The sequence below is a fragment of the Petromyzon marinus genome, unplaced genomic scaffold (assembly GCF_048934315.1).
Source record: "Petromyzon marinus isolate PM22_M1 ecotype Great Lakes invasive population unplaced genomic scaffold, UKy_Petmar_22M1.pri1.0 PM_G_Scaffold_20, whole genome shotgun sequence".
Lineage (NCBI taxonomy): Eukaryota > Metazoa > Chordata > Hyperoartia > Petromyzontiformes > Petromyzontidae > Petromyzon > Petromyzon marinus.
Genome location: NW_027422762.1, coordinates 1,896,754 through 1,914,742, shown reverse-complemented (window position 1 = coordinate 1,914,742; position 17,989 = coordinate 1,896,754). Strand labels below are relative to the sequence as shown.

At 53.1% G+C, this 17,989-nt stretch overlaps 1 protein-coding gene across 1 annotated transcript; it reads right to left on the bottom strand.

Annotated features, from left to right (window-relative positions):
* Positions 1-2,395: 2,395 nt before the first annotated feature.
* Positions 2,396-17,736, bottom strand: LOC142912450 (fibroblast growth factor 8b-like). Its single transcript, XM_076060645.1, has 6 exons — positions 17,372-17,736; positions 14,012-14,112; positions 6,589-6,625; positions 4,807-4,990; positions 3,687-3,793; positions 2,396-3,251 (listed from the first exon to the last, which is right to left on the bottom strand). The coding sequence occupies exons 2-6, from the start codon at positions 14,032-14,034 to the stop codon at positions 3,018-3,020; spliced, it is 585 nt and encodes a 194-aa protein (XP_075916760.1). The 5' UTR covers positions 14,035-14,112; positions 17,372-17,736; the 3' UTR covers positions 2,396-3,017.
* Between the last annotated feature and the right edge of the window lie 253 nt (positions 17,737-17,989).

The following is a 17,989-nucleotide window of genomic DNA, read 5'->3' as shown; positions in this document are numbered from 1 at the left end:
GCAAAAATATGATAATTGGTTTTTTTACCCTTTTATCTGGCAACAAAACTGACACCTTTTTGACAAGGAGTCGTGTTTACATTGACCACAATACCTGCGGTCGGAACGCAAACACAAAACAACAACTCTGATAATGTATGTGGCACTGTCCTTGAAATTGATTGGTCCACACCCGAGACAGCTTTCCTTAGAGCCCAGTCTCACATTGGTGTTGGACCTGTTGACGTCAAAAGGCACACAACTCAAGGACAATGCACCACCATCAGAGTATGAGAGCTCGGGGTGAAGCATTTACACAACATTGGAAACCTCATTTGCCAGGAGCAAAATATGATCATTGTTTTTTTACCCTTTTATCTGGCAACAAAACTGACACCTTTTTGACAAGGAGTCGTGTTTGTATTGTTATCGAGAACCAATGGACTTGAGCTCCCCCCACTCGCACTCCATGTGGACAGATTGATATGACCCCCAGCTGACTTAAATTTTACAGGGGAAAAGTACGTATTATTATAGTCTATGACAATAAAAGATACATTTGACTCGTAAATAATATCCGCAGTACATAAAATATAAAATGTACTAAGGGGTTTATTCTGAGCTCTTTCGGTAAAGTCACGTTGAAGGGAAACAATAAAATATATATAAAACAATAAAAATTCTTCATGATAAAGGTTTTTGGGTTAGGTCGACCTAACCCAAAAACCTTTGTTATGAATAATATTGGTCGCGAAAGCCTACGTGTTAAATAAAAATTATCACGACGTTTCGACCATAACACAAACGGTCATCATCAGGTGTGAGAATTTTTATTGTTTTATATATATTTTATTATTTTATTGTTTCCCTTCAACGTAACTTTACCGAAAGAGCTCAGAATATACCCCTTAGTACATTTTATATTTTATGTACTGCGGATATTATAAAGCAATAAAAATTCTCATGACGTTTCGACCGTAACACCATAACACACCTGATGATGACCGTTTGTGTTATGGTCGAAACGTGAGAATTTTTATTGTTTTATATATATTTTATTGTTTCCCTTCAACGTGACTTTACCGAAAGAGCTAAGAATATGAATCACTGCAGTCACGAAAGCTTTAAATCAAAGTACTAAGGGGTAACGCGAGTTAACCCCTGGCCTACAGCACCTCCACGTAATCGACGCAGACTCTGGACCACCATCTGCAGCGTGGAAATCCCCACCTACCGACCCACATTGCAAATGGCGGCGTTGCTTATGCTCGCGATAATTTGCACGATTCTATATTCAAAACTTCACACTTTACGCTTCTACAAAAGCCCGCTTGGATTACCCCCGTCGAGACGCGAGCGGCTTGCTGAGGAACGGAGAGAGGTAAGTGAAGCGCGTGGCGTGTGAACGGGCACCTCCCAGGAACTTGTGAAGGCGCCCGAGGGGGCACTGAATTGTGTATTCAAGCACGGAGGACGGGAACACCAATCTCTCAAGCTCCAAACGAAACCTCGACTTCTCCTCGCTCCGAACAACTTGACCCCCGTCACGCATCTCAGCTGTTCGGACGGGGGCGATGAGACGGAGCGTGGCGGCAATTCCACGTTCGTCTAGCGGTGCCTCATCTCCACACGGCGAGCACGGCAAAGCGGTTCCGGTTTTCTCACGTCGGAGAGACGTTCGCATTGTAAGCCGCCAACGAAGATTTTAATTCGAAAACCCCCGTTTGTGAATGGAGCGTGGCGTGTACGAACGGCAAACAAGCGACGTGTCCCTCGCGAGTTCGCGCGAAGATTGACGAGTTGCGACAATCTGCGAGATGTGCCAGCGCTTGATAAGTCCTTGGCCTAACGAAACCTTCAACTGTTAACGTTTTGCCGATCGTTGCACGCCTGTGAATTCACAGACTCGTCAATCCGTAGCGACGTTGGTATGGCTCGTCGAGTAAGTCATGCCACCTCTAATCACCCAGGAATGTCTGTCCTTAATGCCCGTGACGTCACTCCACATGGACCAGCCCCCCTCTCAATAATGAAAAGGTTACAGCCTCCACGTGGACCCGCCCCTCCATTAATAATCATGAGCAGGTGATGTCACTCCACATGGACCAGCCCCCCGCCATTAATAATTAGTGGGTGACGTCACCCGACATGGGGGGGAGGGGCGAGGCGCCTCCTCCCCCCCCTCCCTCCCCCCTCTCCCCCTTATCTTCTCTCCCTCCCCTCCCTCTCCTCTCCCCCCTCCCTCTCCCTCCCCCCTCTCCCCCCTCCCTCTCCTCCCTCTCCTCTCCCACCTCCCTCCCCCCTCTCCCCCCTCTATGTTTTTTTCTCCCCCCTCTCCCACGCTAAACCTTCATTTCAAACATCAAAAACCACAACGCAACATTCAATACAAAGAGACACTTGACCATCGTTTTACCAACCAATTCGTTGACTTTTATTGAACGCAAACAAGAACAGACGGAGACTCATAAACTCACCACACAGAGACTCATAGACTCACCACACAGAGACCCACAGACTCACCACACACAGAGACCCATAGACTCACCACACAGAGACCCACAGACTCACCACACAGAGACCCATAGACTCACCACACACAGAGACCCACAGACTCACCACACACAGAGACCCATAGACTCACCACACACAGAGACCCATAGACTCACCACACAAAGAGACCCATAGACTCACCACAAAGAGACCAATAGACTCACCACACACAGAGACCCATAGACTCACCACACAGAGACCCATAGACTCACCACACACAGAGACCCACAGACTCACCACACAGATACCCATAGACTCACCACACACAGAGACCCACAGACTCACCACACACAGAGACCCACAGACTCACCACCACACAAAGACCCACAGACTCACCACACACAGAGACCCATAGACTCACCACACAGAGACCCATAGACTCACCACACACAGAGACCCACAGACTCATCACACACAGAGACCCATAGACTCATCACACAGAGACCCATAGACTCACCACACAGAGACCCACAGACTCACGGCGGTCACGACCCCACCACCCAGAAGGTGGCCGAGGGCGGCCTCTGTGATTGGCCCCTCGCGGGCCTCTTGAGGAAGTGAGCCACCAGCCAGCGGCTCGTCGTCCGCCCGCCGTTCTTGGCGCGCCCGCTCCGGTCGAAGGCGGCGTAGCGCTCTGGCAGCAGGGCGCACCGCAGCGCCGTGTAATGGTTCTCAAGGTAGAGCTCGCTGAAGACGCAGCCTCGGTAGCGCCCGGACAGCTGCCCGCGATGGGCGGGGCGGGGCGGAGGTTAGGACGTGAGTGGGTGGGTGGGTGGGTGAGTGGGTGGGTGGGTGAGTGGGTGGGTGGATGAGTGCGTGAGCGAGTGAACGAGTAGAGTGGGTGAGTGGGTGAGCGAGTGAGTGGGTGAGCAAGTGAGTGAGTGGGGGAGCGAGCGAGTGAGTAGATGAGTGAGTGAGTGAGTGGGTGAGCGAGTGAGTGAGCGGTTGAGTGAGTGGGTGAGTGATTGAGTGAGTGAGTGGTTGAGTGAGTGAGTGGGTGAGTGGTTGAGTGAGTGAGTGAGCGAGTGAGTGAGTGGGTGAGTGGTTGGGTCGGTGAGTGAGTGGGTGGGTGAGTGGTTGAGCGAGCGAGTGAGTGAGTGAGCGAGTGAGCGAGTGAGTGAGTGAGTGGTTGAGTGAGTGTCGCCTCCGCCTACCTTGCCCACCAGCTTGCCATTCCTGTCCATGCAGATGTGGTACTTGGTGCGAACCCCGCGGAGCCGAATGTTCCCGCCAAACGAATCCATCTCGGCCTGGAGCAGCGCTGCAGCAGGGATGGAGTCGTCACCGTGGCGTTCGCGCTCGGAGTCATCTACGGCGGGCCGCTACGACGACGAGGCAGGGCCGGAGTCAGGCCAGGGGCCTCCACCAGCTGGAGAGGGGCCTCGTCATTTCGTTGGTGGACGCTGACTATTATTTGGTGTCAGCCTCGCAAAAATACAATTTTATTTCGCTTCAACTTTTGTGCGGTGAGTCTGTGGGTCTCTGTGTGTGGTGAGTCTATGGGTCTCTATGTGTGGTGAGTCTATGGGTCTCTATGTGTGGTGAGTCTATGGGTCTCTGTGTGTGGTGAGTCTATGAGTCTCTGTGTGTGGTGAGTCTATGGGTCTCTGTGTGTGGTGAGTCTATGGGTCTCTGTGTGGTGAGTCTGTGGGTGTCTCTGTGTGGTGAGTCTGTGGGTCTCTGTGTGTGGTGAGTCTGTGGGTCTCTGTGTGTGGTGAATCTGTGGGTCTCTGTGTGGTGAGTCTGTGGGTGTCTCTGTGTGGTGAGTCTGTGGGTGTCTCTGTGTGGTGAGTCTATGGGTCTCTGTGTGGTGAGTCTGTGGGTCTCTGTGTGGTGAGTCTGTGGGTCTCTGTGTGGTGAGTCTATGGGTCTCTGTGTGTGGTGAGTCTATGGGTCTCTGTGTGGTGAATCTATGGGTCTCTGTGTGGTAAGTCTATGGGTCTCTGTGTGGTGAGTCTATGGGTCTCTGTGTGGTGAGTCTGTGGGTCTCTGTGTGGTGAGTCTATGGGTCTCTGTGTGTGGTGAGTCTATGGGTCTCTGTGTGTGATGAGTCTATGGGTCTCTGTGTAGTGAGTCTCTGTGTGTGGTGAGTCTATGGCTCTCTCTCTGTGTGTGGTGAGTCTATGAGTCTCTGTGTGTGCTGAGTCTATGAGTCTCTGTGTGTGCTGAGTCTACGAGTCTCTGTGTGCTGAGTCTATGAGTCTCTGTGTGTGCTGAGTCTATGAGTCTCTCTCTGTGTGTGCTGAGTCTATGGGCCCCGCCGCCCCGTCTCACCGTAGGGGTCCCCGTCGTCCCCGCGGGCCACGACGTGTGTGCCCAGCACCTGCACGTGGGCTCCGCTGGCGCGTGAGTACAGCTGGTAGGTGCGCACGCGGCGCCGCGACAGCTCGTCGCTGACACGCGAAGCCTCCAACACGTGGCGCTCAAACTTCGCCGAGGAGGACGTGGACTCGGTCAGCTGGGGGGGGGTTGTGGAGATACACAGAGACTCGTGGAGATACACGGAGACTCGTGGGGGTAGACGGAGACTCGTGGGGGTAGACGGAGACTCGTGGAGGTAGACGGAGACTCGTGGAGATACACGGAGACTCGTGGAGGTAGACGGAGACTCGTGGGGGTACACGGAGACTCGTGGAGATACACGGAGACTCGTGGAGGTACACGGAGACTCGTGGACGTAGACGGTGGTGAATCTGTGGGTCTCTGTGTGTGGTGAGTCTATGGGTCTCTGTGTGTGGTGAGTCTATGGGTCTCTGTGTGTGCTGCGTCTATGGGTCTCTGTGTTGTGGTGAGTCTAGGGGTCTCTGTGTGGTGAGTCTATGGGTCTCTGTGTGTGGTGAGTCTATGGGTCTCTGTGTGTGGTGAGTCTATGGGTCTCTGTGTGTGGTGAGTCTATGGGTCTCTGTGTGTGGTGAGTCTATGGGTCTCTGTATGTGGTGAGTCTATGGGTCTCTGTGTGTGGTGAGTCTATGGGTCTCTGTGTGTGGTGAGTCTATTGGTCTCTGTGTTGTGGTGAGTCTAGGGGTCTCTGTGTGGTGAGTCTATGGGTCTCTGTGTGTGGTGAGTCTATGGGTCTCTGTGTGGTGAGTCTATGGGTCTCTGTGTGTGGTGAGCCTATGGGTCTCTGTGTGGTGAGTCTATGGGTCTCTCTGTGGTGAGCCTATGGGTCTCTGTGTGGTGAGTCTATGGGTCTCTGTGTGGTGAGTCTATGAGTATTTGTGTAATGAGTCTATGAGTCTCTGTGTGGTGAGTCTATGGGTCTCTGTGTGGTGAGTCTATGGGTCTATGTGTGGTTAGTCTATGGGTCTCTGTGTGGTGAGTCTATGGGTCGCTGTGTGGTGAGTCTATGGGTCTCTGTGTGGTGAGTCTATGGGTCTTTGTGTGGTGAGTCTATGAGTCTCTGTGTGGTGAGTCTATGGGTCTCTGTGTGATGAGTCTATGGGTCTCTGTGTGCTGAGTCTATGGGTCTGTGTGTGGTGAGTCTGTGGGTCTCTGTGTGATGAGTCTGTGGGTCTCTGTGTGGTGAGTCTGTGGGTATCTGTGTGGTGAGCCTATGGGTCTCTATGTGGTGAGTCTATGGGTCTCTGTGTGGTGAGTCTATGAGTCTCTGTGTGGTGAGTCTATGAGTCTCTGTGTGTGGTGAGTCTATGGGTCTCTGTGTGGTGAGTCTGTGGGTCTCTCTGTGTGGTGAGCCTATGGGTCTCTGTGTGGTGAGTCTATGGGTCTCTGTGTGTGATGAGTCTATGGGTCTCTGTGTGGTGAGTTTATGGGTCTCTGTATGGTGAGTCTGTGGGTCTCTGTGTAGTGAGTCTGTGGGTCTCTGTGTGGTGAGTCTGTGGGTCTCTGTGTGGTGAGTCTGTGGGTCTCTGTGTGGTGAGTTTATGAGTCTCTGTGTGTGGTGAGTCTGTGGGTCTCTGTGGAGAATCACAGAGACTAAGCCGGGATCCCCTTGCGTGAAGATCTACGCCCTCGCCCGGGACGGCGTAAGGATTTGACGGCACGGACACGGACAGGTGTAGAGGGACACGTGCGTCAGTACCGGGCGCTCTCGCTCACCTGCACCTGCAGGTAGAGCGCGGGTGACAACGAACACCTAGGGACACAAAGACAAAGGTAAAGATCCCCCGTGTAGCCTTAACGGACTGTAGGGGCGAGCGCCGTTAGCAAGCAGCACCTATGAAGGCCGGAAAGGCACACGAGGGGGTGGGTGGCCAGCACAACGCCCGACCGCCTTTGTCTTCCCAGTGGCGACGTTTACCCACCGTACCAGGTACTCATTTGAGGCTGAGTCGACCTAGGGGAGTCCCAGGACCGGTTCAAATAATCGCCACCGGTGTTGGCCGTGAGCGGGAATCGAATCCGGGTCGCCGGGTTCGTAGCGCTAACCGCTGCACCACCGCTCACACACATACGTACACACAGACACACACAACACAACAACAACCGCCATTCGCCACTAAGTGGCGGTGACGTCACCATGACGCTTGTGCCAGGCTATGTGCACCCTGAGGCCACGTAAAGTGTCGAACGCCCGCTGGCAGGAGGTCACGGGACAGACCCAGTTGCCACGGGTCGACTGACTGAGATGACTGGCTGATGCACCACCTGTGCCCCCTACTGTGCCAACCCGCTGTGCTTCAGCCACCCGGCGCTCCGCTCTTTGTTGTGAGCGTCGCTCCTCTGCCTCCAACTGCCCAGTAGCGTACTTCACGAGCCTCCTCCACAGAGGCTGATCTTGACACCGCTGGTACCAGTCATCGGCAAGTCCACTCAGCCCCACGTCCTCCTGTACCACATCACTCCATCTCTTCTCTAGCCCGTGCCGCGCCCGTTTAGCCCCCTCGATCCGGCCGAACAAAAGCTGTTTCGGCATGCGGTGGCTGGGCATGCGGGCTACATGACCCAGCCATCGCAGACTTGCCCGCCGGAGGAGCTCACCGATGGGACCTTGCCCAGATCTTTCAAGGATTTGTGAGCTCCTCACACAAACCAGCCTGGTTAAGCCCAGGATGGGTCGTAGGCAGGCCAGCCTAAACCGGCGAAAATGTTTCATTAGGGGGGGTCCACGTTTCGCAAGCGTAGAGAAGGGAGGGAATGACCGTGGCCGAGAAGACCTGAAGCTTAGTGCGGAGCAACAGACCAGGTAGCTTCCACACAGCGTTACGCAACCGATGAAAAGATATTGCCACTCGACTGATTCGGAGTGAGACCCCTGCTGTTAAACCAGAGCCGGTCATAAGCACACTGCCCAGGTGTGGGAAACTCTCCACTCTCTCCACAACTGCCCCACACACGTACACACACACACGTACACACACGTACACAACAACAACAACCGCCATTCGCCACTAAGTGGCGGTGACGTCACCACGACGCTTGTGCCAGGCTATGTGCACCCTGAGGCCACGTGAAGTGTCGAACGCCCGCTGGCAGGAGGTCACGGGGCAGACCCAGGTGCCACGGGTCGACTGACTGAGATGACTGGCTGATGTACCACCTGTGCCCCCTACTGTGCCAACCTGCTGTGCTTTAGCCACCCGGCGCTCCGCTCGTTGTTCTGAGCGTCGCTCCTCCGCCCTCCGTTGTTGTTGGAGGGCGACTACCTCCAACTGCCCAGTAGCGTCCTTCACGAGCCTCCTCCACAGAGGCCGATCTTGACACCGCTGGTACCAGTCATCGGCAAGTCCACTCAGCTCCACGTCCTCCTGTACCACATCACTCCATCTCTTCTCTAGCCCGTACCGCGCCCGCTTAGCCACCTCAATCCGGCCGAACAAAAGATGTTTCGGCATGCGGTGGCTGGGCATGCGGGCTACATGACCCAGCCATCGCAGCCTTGCCCACCGGAGGAGCTCACCGATGGGACCTTGCCCAGATCTTTCAAGAATTTGTGAGCTCCTCACACAATCTAGTCTGGTTAAACCCAGGATGGATCGTAGGCAGGCCAGCCTAAATGTTTCTAGCCGGCGAAGATGTTCCATTAGGGGGGTCCACGTTTCGCAAGCGTAGAGAAGGGAGGGAATGACCGTGGCCGAGAAGACCTGACGCTTAGTGCGGAGCGACAGACCAGGTAGCTTCCACACAGCTTTACGCAACCGATGAAAAGATATTGCCACTCGACTGATTCGGAGTGAGACCTCTGCTGTTAAACTGGAGCCAGTCATAAGCACACTGCCCAGGTATGGGAAACTCTCCACTCTCTCCACAACTGCCCCATCACCGATTGGGAGTTGTGGGGGTGGAGTGTCCGATAGTACAAAATACCCAGGCAGGTGCTTAGTTTTGGTGGGGCTGATGGTAAGGCCCCAGCTCTTAGTGGCACGCTCCAGTCTCAGGGGCAGCGTCTCCAACTCCTCCTCTGACTGAGCAGCTATTACCAAATCATCAGCATACATAACGTGGTTGAGCAATAGGGAGCCATCCCTTGACCGCACCCGGGCATCGATCAGCCTCCCATTATATCTGTACCATATGGAGAGTCCCCCGGTACAGCTATTGAAGGCTTCACGAACTACGTGGTCAAAATAGATGTTAAATCATGTGGGAGCCAGAGGACATCCCTGTCGCACCCCAAGGTGTACAGGGAATGGCTCTGACTCCCGGCCACGTAGTTTTACCCGGGCCCGCTCACCATCATGAAGGTCCTTAATGATCGTGAGCAGAGGGTCAGGTACTCCAAAAGCACGAAGAACGACCCAGAGCCCAGGCCTACTGATGGTATCATAGGCCTTGACCAGGTCAATAAAGCAGAGATGTAGGTCTTGTTGGAATTCCCTACACCTCTGCTGTAGCAGACGGACAGAAAATATGGCATCTGTGCAGGACCGCCCTTTCCTGAAACCGCATTGGGGCTCCGCAAGCCTCTCCTCAGCGTGCCTGGCAAGGCGATGCTGAATAATCCTTGCCAGGACCTTTCCCGGCACACTGAGGAGTGAGATGCCCCTGTAGTTGTTACAGTCTGTGCGGTCCCCCTTCTTAAAGAGGGGGACCACCAGGGCATCCTTCCAATCCTGCGGAACCCGTCCAGTGGTCCAGACCGTTGTTATGATGTCATATAGGGCAGTCTGTGCACAAACGCCACCCTCCCTCAGCATTTCGCTTGGGAGATCATCTCTGCCCGCTGCCTTTCCTGGTCTCAGACTCCGGATCGCCTTCAGTACTTCCTCAACAGATGGCACCTCAGCCAGCCACTCACAGGGGGTGACTTCTTCCAATATTTGAGGCACCGCAGCCTCAGCAGGGTCATCCTCACTTTGTGCCACGATGTTTTCCTGGCTGAGGGATTTTCCCTCCCCCAGAACCTCACAGAAATGCTCAGCAAATCTGCAAACCTGTTCCTGGGGGTCGGAGATTGGATCACCGTTTTTTCCCCTAATGATGGTAATAGGTGTGGCACTGCAGGTTACTTTTTGATGGAGTTAAATAGAGATTTGTGATCACGGGCCACTGAGGCAGACTCCATCTCCTCAGCAACCCGCGACCACCACCCATCTTTGAAGCGCCTCACGGCTCTCCGAACCTCCGAGCGAAGGTTGCGGTAAGCCTCCTCATTCTCTGACATGGGATTCTGTAGCCGATGACAGTGGGCCTGTCGCTTTTTTTCAACCATCTTGAACACCTCCTCTGTCAGCCAGGGTCTCTGGGGAGGTCTGGACCGCGTACCCAAAGCAGCCATTGCAGCTGCATGAGTCACAGTCCAAAACCTCGCCCATTTACCCTCGACATCAGGAGGAGTCGGGGACGATGCCAATCCCAGCCGCAAGCGATGATTAAATTATCGCTTGCAACTTTCATCAGATAACTGAGACCAGGCCACTTTAGGTCGGAATGGGGTCCTGGGTGTACACCCACCACCGGAGTGGAAGAATGGCAGGCGCATCTTACAGATGACTAGTCGATGGTCAGAGGGCAGATCAGCTCCACGGTAGGTCCTGGTGTCAAGGACATGGGCTCGCATCCGCTGGTCCGTCACTATGTAGTCCAGCAGATGTTCTTGCTTGGACCCGGCATGCATCCATGATGTTGTGTGGATGCGCCGATGCCGGAACAGCGTGTTGGTAATTACAAGCCCATGGGCTGCACAAAAATCTAGCAGCCTCCTACCGTTGTTATTGAGCTGATCTGGCCCATGCCCTCCAATCACTCCAGACCAGGTGCCAGTATCATGACCAACTCGGGCATTGAAGTCACCCAACATGATGACTCTATCCCGAGGGGCCACTTTAGCCAGCACCTGTGACAGGAGGTCATAGAAGGCATCTGACTCATCGGCTTTGCCTGCATCCCTCCACGGATGTTCATCTTCGGTGGGGGCATAAGTAACCACGACCACCATTCCTCACCTCCGGTTGATGGGAAGGCGAGCCCAAAGTAGCCTGGGGCTTACAGCTTCCCACACCTCACCGCCACGCTCCCACGCCCTCTTCATTCTTTTGTTCAAAAGAAGAGCAACATCCTGTTGTTTGGCAGTCTGCTGCCCCGAGTAGAGGACTGTCCACCCCTCATGGTGGCAGGAGCCAGAGCCAGTCCACCGGACCTCCTGAATGCCGCATAGATCCAGGCGGTACCGTTCCAGCTCCCGACAGAGGAGTGGCAGCCTCTCCTCCGCAGTGAGCGTTAAAACATTCCACGTGGCCACCTGTAGTGGCTTTTCGTTGTTTCTGGAGGAGCCCCGAGGGTAGATATTCAATCTCCTGGCTCCGCCAATTGGGGTTTGGCCAGGAGACGTCATAGACGCCTGGCCCCCCGGGGCCTCCGGCACAAGCTTATTAGTTACATATTTCAGTTTAACTCGTGGTTTCGTGGTAATTAATTGAAGGTGGAGGGGTTACCAGCCCCTCGCACCCGTCCAGAGCCCCCGTTTAGCCCCTGTGGTGGACACATATGCCATGAGGGGAGGAGCCAATCAAAATTGGATCTCCCCCCACAGCACTGTCCACGACAGAGTTGCCCGTCCGGCACCGCGAGGAGGTAGGGGGTTGTTTTGCCGGACACACACACGTAAACACACACGTACACACACACACGTACACACGCGCACACTTACACACTTACACCCACGTACAGCCTACGTGGACTGTTGAGGCAAGTGCCGCTGGCGTTCACCTCCACCGCTCGGGCCCGGCCCCAGACGCCCCGCGCAGGCGGTGAACCATGCCGTGCCGCCAAACTGCTTGCTCGCTTGCTCGAGGACCAGCCTAGGTGCACGTCGAGGCCACGTGAAGTGTCGAATGCCCACAAATCCATAAAATAACAGCAACCGCCCCCTTCGCACAGAGGCACACGAAGACACGCTCGGTCACACACTCACCGACACAACAACAACCGCCATTCGCCACTAAGTGGCGGTGACGTCACCACGACGCTTGTGCCAGGCTATGTGCACCCTGAGGCCACGTGAAGTGTCGAACGCCCACGGGCAGGAGGTCACGGGGCAGACCCAGGTGCCACGGGTCGACTGACTGAAATGACTGGCTGATGCATCACCTGTGCCCCCTACTGTGCCAACCTGCTGTGCTTTAGCCACCCGGCACTCCGCTCATTGTTCTGAGCGTCGCTCCTCCGCCCTCCGTTGTTGTTGGAGGGCGACTACCTCCAACTGCCCAGTAGCGTCCTTCACGAGCCTCCTCCACAGAGGCCGATCTTGACAACACTGGTACTAGTCATCGGCAAGTCCACTCAGCTCCACGTCCTCTTGTACCACATCACTTCATCTCTTCTCTAGCCCGTGCCATGCCCGCTTAGCCCCCTCAATCCGGCCGAACAAAAGCTGTTTCGGCAGGCGGTGGCTGGGCATGCGAGCTACATGACCCAGCCATCGTAGCCTTCCCCGCCGGAGGAGCTCACCGATGGGACCTTGCCCAGATCTTTCAAGGATTTGTGAGCTCCTCACACAATCCAGTCTGGTTAAACCCAGGATGGATCGTAGGCAGGCCAGCCTAAATGTTTCTAACCGGCGAAGGTGTTCCATTAGGGGGGTCCATGTTTCGCAAGCGTAGAGAAGGGAGGGAATGACCGTGGCCGAGAAGACCTGAAGCTTAGTGCGGAGCGACAGACCAGGTAGCTTCCACACAGCGTTACGCAACTGATGAAAAGTTAATGCCGCTCGACTGATTCAGAGTGAGACCTCTGCTGTCAAACCGGAGCCGGTCATAAGCACACTGCCCAGGTATGGGTAAACTCTCCACTCTCTCCACAACTGCCCCATCACTCGATTGGGAGTTGTGGGGGTGGAGTGTCCGATGGTACAAAATACCCAGGCAGGTGCTTAGTTTTGGTGGGGCTGATGGTAAGGCCCCATCTCTTAGTGGCATGCTCCAGTCTCAGCAGCAGCGCCTCCAACTCCTCCTCTGAATGAGCAGCTATTAACAAATCATCGGCATACATAACGTGGTTGAGCAATAGGGTGCCATCCCTTGACCACACCCAGGCATCGATCAGCCTCCCATTATATCTGTACCAGATGGAAATTCCTCTGGTACAGCCATCAATGGTTTCACGAACTACGTGGTCAAAATGGATGTTAAATAATGTGGGAGCCAAAGGACATCCCTGTCGCACCCCAAGGTGTACAGGGAATGGCTCTGACACCCGGCCACCTAGTTTTACCCGGGCACGCTCACCATCATGAAGGTCCTCACTGATCATGAGCAGCAGATCGGGGACTCCGAAAGCACGAAGAACAACCCAGAGCCAAGGCCTACTGATGGTATCATAGGCCTTGACCAGGTCAATAAAGCAGAGACGTAGGTCTTGTTGGAATTCCCTACACCTCTGCTTTAGCAAACGGTCAGATCATATGGCATTGGTCCAGGACCGCCCTTTCCTGAAACCACATTGGAGCTCCGCAAGCCTCTCCTCAGCGTGCCTGGCAAGGCAATGTTGAATAATCCTTGCCAGGACCTTTCCCAATACACTGAGGAGTGAGATGCCCCTGTAGTTGTTACAGTCTGTGCGGTCCCCCTTCTTAAACAGAGGGACCACAAGGGCATCCTTCCAATCCTGCAGAACCCGTACAGTGGTCCAGACTGTTGTTATGATGTCATGTAGGGCAGTCTGTGCACAAACGCCACCCTCCCTCAGCATTTCGCTTGGGAGATCATCTCTGCCCGGTGACTTTCCTGGTCTCAGACTCTGGATCGCCTTCAGTACTTCCTCAACAGATGGCACCTCAGCCAGCCACTCACAGGGGGTGACTTCTTCCAATATTTCAGGCACCGCAGTCTCAGCAGGGTCATCCTCACCCCTCCCCTCCCCACTCAGCCCCTCCCCTCCCCACCCTCCCCACCCAGCCCCTCCCTCCCCACCCAGCCCCTCCCCTCCCCTCCCCACCCTCCCCACCCAGCCCCACCCCTCCCATTTTTGGATGCATGACGGACGGATGGACACAACAATACTCCCCTGTGGGCTGGTGGTCTAATAACCAGGTTTCTACCAGTGACATTGATACCTATGGGAGATTAATGTAACATTGACTCACAGCAGCAGGAGGAGCGTCAACATGGTGCAGGATCCACGCCGACGAGTTGAACTCCGAACCCGGGCTGCCAGGCGGAGGGGGGCGGGGTCACGTGGAGGTGACTGTGGGGGGTCACAGTACCACCCTGGTCAACAGAAGGCTGGGTCACGTGGAGGTGACTGTGGAGGGTCACAGTACCACCCTGGTCAACAGGAGGCTGGGTCACGTGGAGGTGACTGTGGAGGGTCACAGTACCACCCTGGTCAACAGAAGGCTGGGTCACGTGGAGGTGACTTTGGGGGGGGGGGGTCACAGTACCACCCTGGTCAACAAAAGGCTGGGTCACGTGGAGGTGACTGTGGAGGGGTCACAGTACCACCCTGGTCAACAGAAGGCGATGAAAACCAACAAGATCATCACAAGTTCGACCTCCCTAATCGACCCAACTAAACGTCCCTCCCTAAAACCTTCTGCTGCAAGACCCCCTAGATTCTATGGTCTTCCCAAGATTCATAAAGAAGGCACCCCACTACGACCCATCGTATCCACGATCAACTCCCCTACCTACAGGCTAGCCCGTTTTCTGTCAGATACCTTGCTGCCTTTCACTGGCAAGACCACCTCAGCAGTACTTAACTCAGCCCAATTGGTCTCTATGGTCAAAGACGTTGTACTGTCCCCTGACGATATCCTTGTCAGCTTCGATGTGGTCTTTCTGTTCACCAAGGTCCCAGTTCCCGATACCATTGAAATAATTGAAAATTTGGTCCAACATGGACTAGACCCCGATACACCTGCGCTGGTTAGGCACTGCCTCACCAATACCTACTTTACTTGGAATGGCTCCTTCTACAAACAAAATGAGGGTACCCCCATGGGATCCCCCTTGTCACCAGTGACAGCTAACGTTTTCATGGAGAAATTTGAATCAGACGCCATCCAGACTTCCACCCTCAGACCTTCCCTGTGGAAGAGATATGTAGACGACACTTTTGTCATTTGGCCACATGGCCTCCCAGCTTTGAACCTTTTCCTACACCACATCAATTCCAGACACCCCGCCATCAAATTCACCATGGAAGTGGAGAAAGATGGCAAGCTGCCATTCTTGGATGTTCTGTTTGAGAGGAGACCTGATGGCTCATTGGGGCATTCTGTCTACAGGAAACCCACCCACACAGATTCCTACTTGAAACCTGATTCCCACCACCACCCAGCTCAAAATAATTCTCTCATCAAAACGTTATACCACAGGGCTCATTGCATTTCGGACCAACACCACCTGACCAGTGAATTAAAACATGTACATCTGGCCCTCAAGAGGAACGGATACTCTGACCGTACCATTCGCCAAGCTGTTTCTCCCTCCATACAGAAACAACCACTTGATACTCTTTGTTTTTTTCGGTAAAGTCACGTAGAAATAAGAAATAATAATATAAAATAACATAATAGCATACGACGTTTCGATTGCAATGCAAGCAATCATCATCAGGTATAGAAGAGCTAAATTTAAGAGAGAGAGGAAACACAGAGAGATGAAGAAGCACATGATATTGGACAAGATTTAGTAAAATTTTGGAAACAATATAATGCAGCACAGAGGGTCGGTCAAAACACAATTAACGCATGTTCTGGCTGATTAAGTTATTTCAAACATTGCTAAATTATAGGTTAAGAGTGATAGAGTACAGATCACAGACACATATTACAGACATCCAAGCAGAGAGAGCCAGCACAGAGACACACAGAGAGAGACACACACATGGGACAGAGCTAAATTTAAGAGAGAGAGGAAACACAGAGAGATGGAGAAGCGCATCAAATTGGACAAGATTTAGTAAAAATTTGGAAACAATATAATGCAGCACAGAGGGTCGGTCAAAACACAATTAACGCATGTTCTGGCTTTACCGAAGAAAACCAAAGAGTAATTCCTGCAGTCACGAAAGCACCCAATGAAGTTGAACCACTTGATACTCTGATAAAAACCATCACACTACCATATATAGCAGGTGTTACTAAAAAGATCTCCAAAATTCTAAACAAACACAAGATCCTGGTCCGGTTCAATACAGTACACAAAATCCGTGATCTGATCCCATCCGTGAAGGATGTCATTCCTGACTTACAGTACCCCGGGGTTTACAAATTGAGTTGTACCTGCGGTGATTGCTATATCGGGGAGACGAAACGACATGTCTTTGACCGAATTCGCGAGCACAAATCAGATTTGAAACACGGCGGAACGAATTCTTCTGCCGTAGCTGATCACTGTTACAACGCTGTGGGTGATCACGATATAGTTTTCTTCAATACCAAGGTTCTCTGCAAAACCACGGGTTTTTTTTTTATCAGAGATTTGTTCACGAGGCAATTCAGATTTACAAACACGGACACAATTTCAACCGAGAGGATGGTTTCAAATTAGGCAATCATTGGAAAGATGTTTATAAATCAAACCAAACATTAAACTAATTTTCAATGGTACAGTATCTTTTTTCAAGTAGTGGTATCCCAAACTTTCACAGCTGCTTATTTTCCCTTCAAACCAACATTACTTAAACTCCCCCACCCCCGCGCCGGTCCATCATGTACCTCCTACGTACATCGTGCTCATTGTTATGCTAATTCCTTTGTCAAGGCGCTTTTGTTTCCTCCCACACAGCTTAAAGGACGCGACCTGGGCTTGGCTGTTTTCATTCCAACGCTGTCATCTGGACAGTCCGGTCCCTTCACCTGATGAAGGCAACTTGTGTTGTGGCCGAAACGTCGTGATTTTTTGTTGTTTTATTTTTTACCTACGTGACTTTACCAAATAGAACCAAAGAGTATGGATCCTTGCAGTCACGAAAGCTTCAAATCTAGAAGAATCTATGAGTATTTGTGTGATGAGTCTATGGGTCTCTGTGTGGTGAGTCTATGGGTCTCTGTGTGGTGAGTCTATGAGTCTCTGTGTGGTGAGTCTATGGGTCTCTGTGTGGTGAGTCTATGGGTCTCTGTGTGGTGAGTCTGTGGGTCTCTGTGTGTGATGAGTCTATGGGTCTCTGTGTGTGGTGAGTCTATGAGTCTCTGTGTGGTGAGTCTATGAGTCTCTGTGTGGTGAGTCTATGGGTCTCTGTGTGGTGAGTCTATGGGTCTCTGTGTGATGAGTCTATGGGTCTGTGTGGTGAGTCTATGGGTCTCTGTGTGGTGAGTCTGTGGGTCTCTGTGTGGTGAGTCTATGGGTCTCTGTGTGGTGAGTCTGTGGGTCTCTGTGTGATGAGTCTATGGGTCTCTGTGTGATGAGTCTATGGGTCTCTGTGTGATGAGTCTATGGGTCTCTATGTGGTGAGTCTATGAGTCTCTGTGTGGTGAGTCTGTGGGTCTCCCCAGACTCACCGGTGCAACGCTCCGCAGATGTCCAGGGGATGGGGGGGTCTTGAGGGTCTTGTTGCTCTGTCGTGGCAAGGTGACGCCGGCAATAACGACTCCCTGGGGGGTGGTGGAGGTGGTGGTGGTTATGGTGGAGGTGGTGGTGATGGTGGTGGTGGTGGTGATGGTGGTGGTGGGGGTGGTGGTGGTGGTGAAGGTGGTGGTAGTGAAGGAGGAGGTGGTGGTGGTAGTGAAGGTGGTGGTGGTGGTAGTGAAGGTGATCAAGGTGGTAGTGAAGGTGGTGGTAGTGAAGGTGGTGGTGAAGGTGGTGGTAGTGAAGGTGGTGGTGGAGGTAGTGATGGTGGTGGTAGTGAAGGTGGAGGTGGTGATGGTGGTGGTGAAGGCCGTTAAATGAAAAAAATTTTCGCGCGCTTTTGGCCACTTGGGGCGCTTTTAGAAAAACGTAGCGCGGATAGGCGATCACGTGTTTGGCGAGGCTCAGATTTCGTACAGCTGATAAGCACCGCCTATAGACTTGTAGTGTTCGACTTCACTCAGACAACTTCTGTCTTTCTTCGAACGCCGCTTTATTTACAACTCTCAGCACGTCCTCCACATTCCACAGTATCCAGGTCGCCACGGCTC

What these genes read in the sequence shown, in the direction of transcription:
- LOC142912450 (XM_076060645.1), bottom strand. Translation starts at nt 14,034, where the DNA reads ATGTTGACGCTCCTCCTGCTGCT. An exon ending in TTGACGCTCCTCCTGCTGCT is followed by an intron (nt 6,626 to 14,011) that starts GTGAGTCAATGT and finishes TTGTGTCCCTAG; the next exon opens with GTGTTCGTTGTCACCCGCGC. An exon ending in CGCTCTACCTGCAGGTGCAG is followed by an intron (nt 4,991 to 6,588) that starts GTGAGCGAGAGC and finishes ACCCCCCCCCAG; the next exon opens with CTGACCGAGTCCACGTCCTC.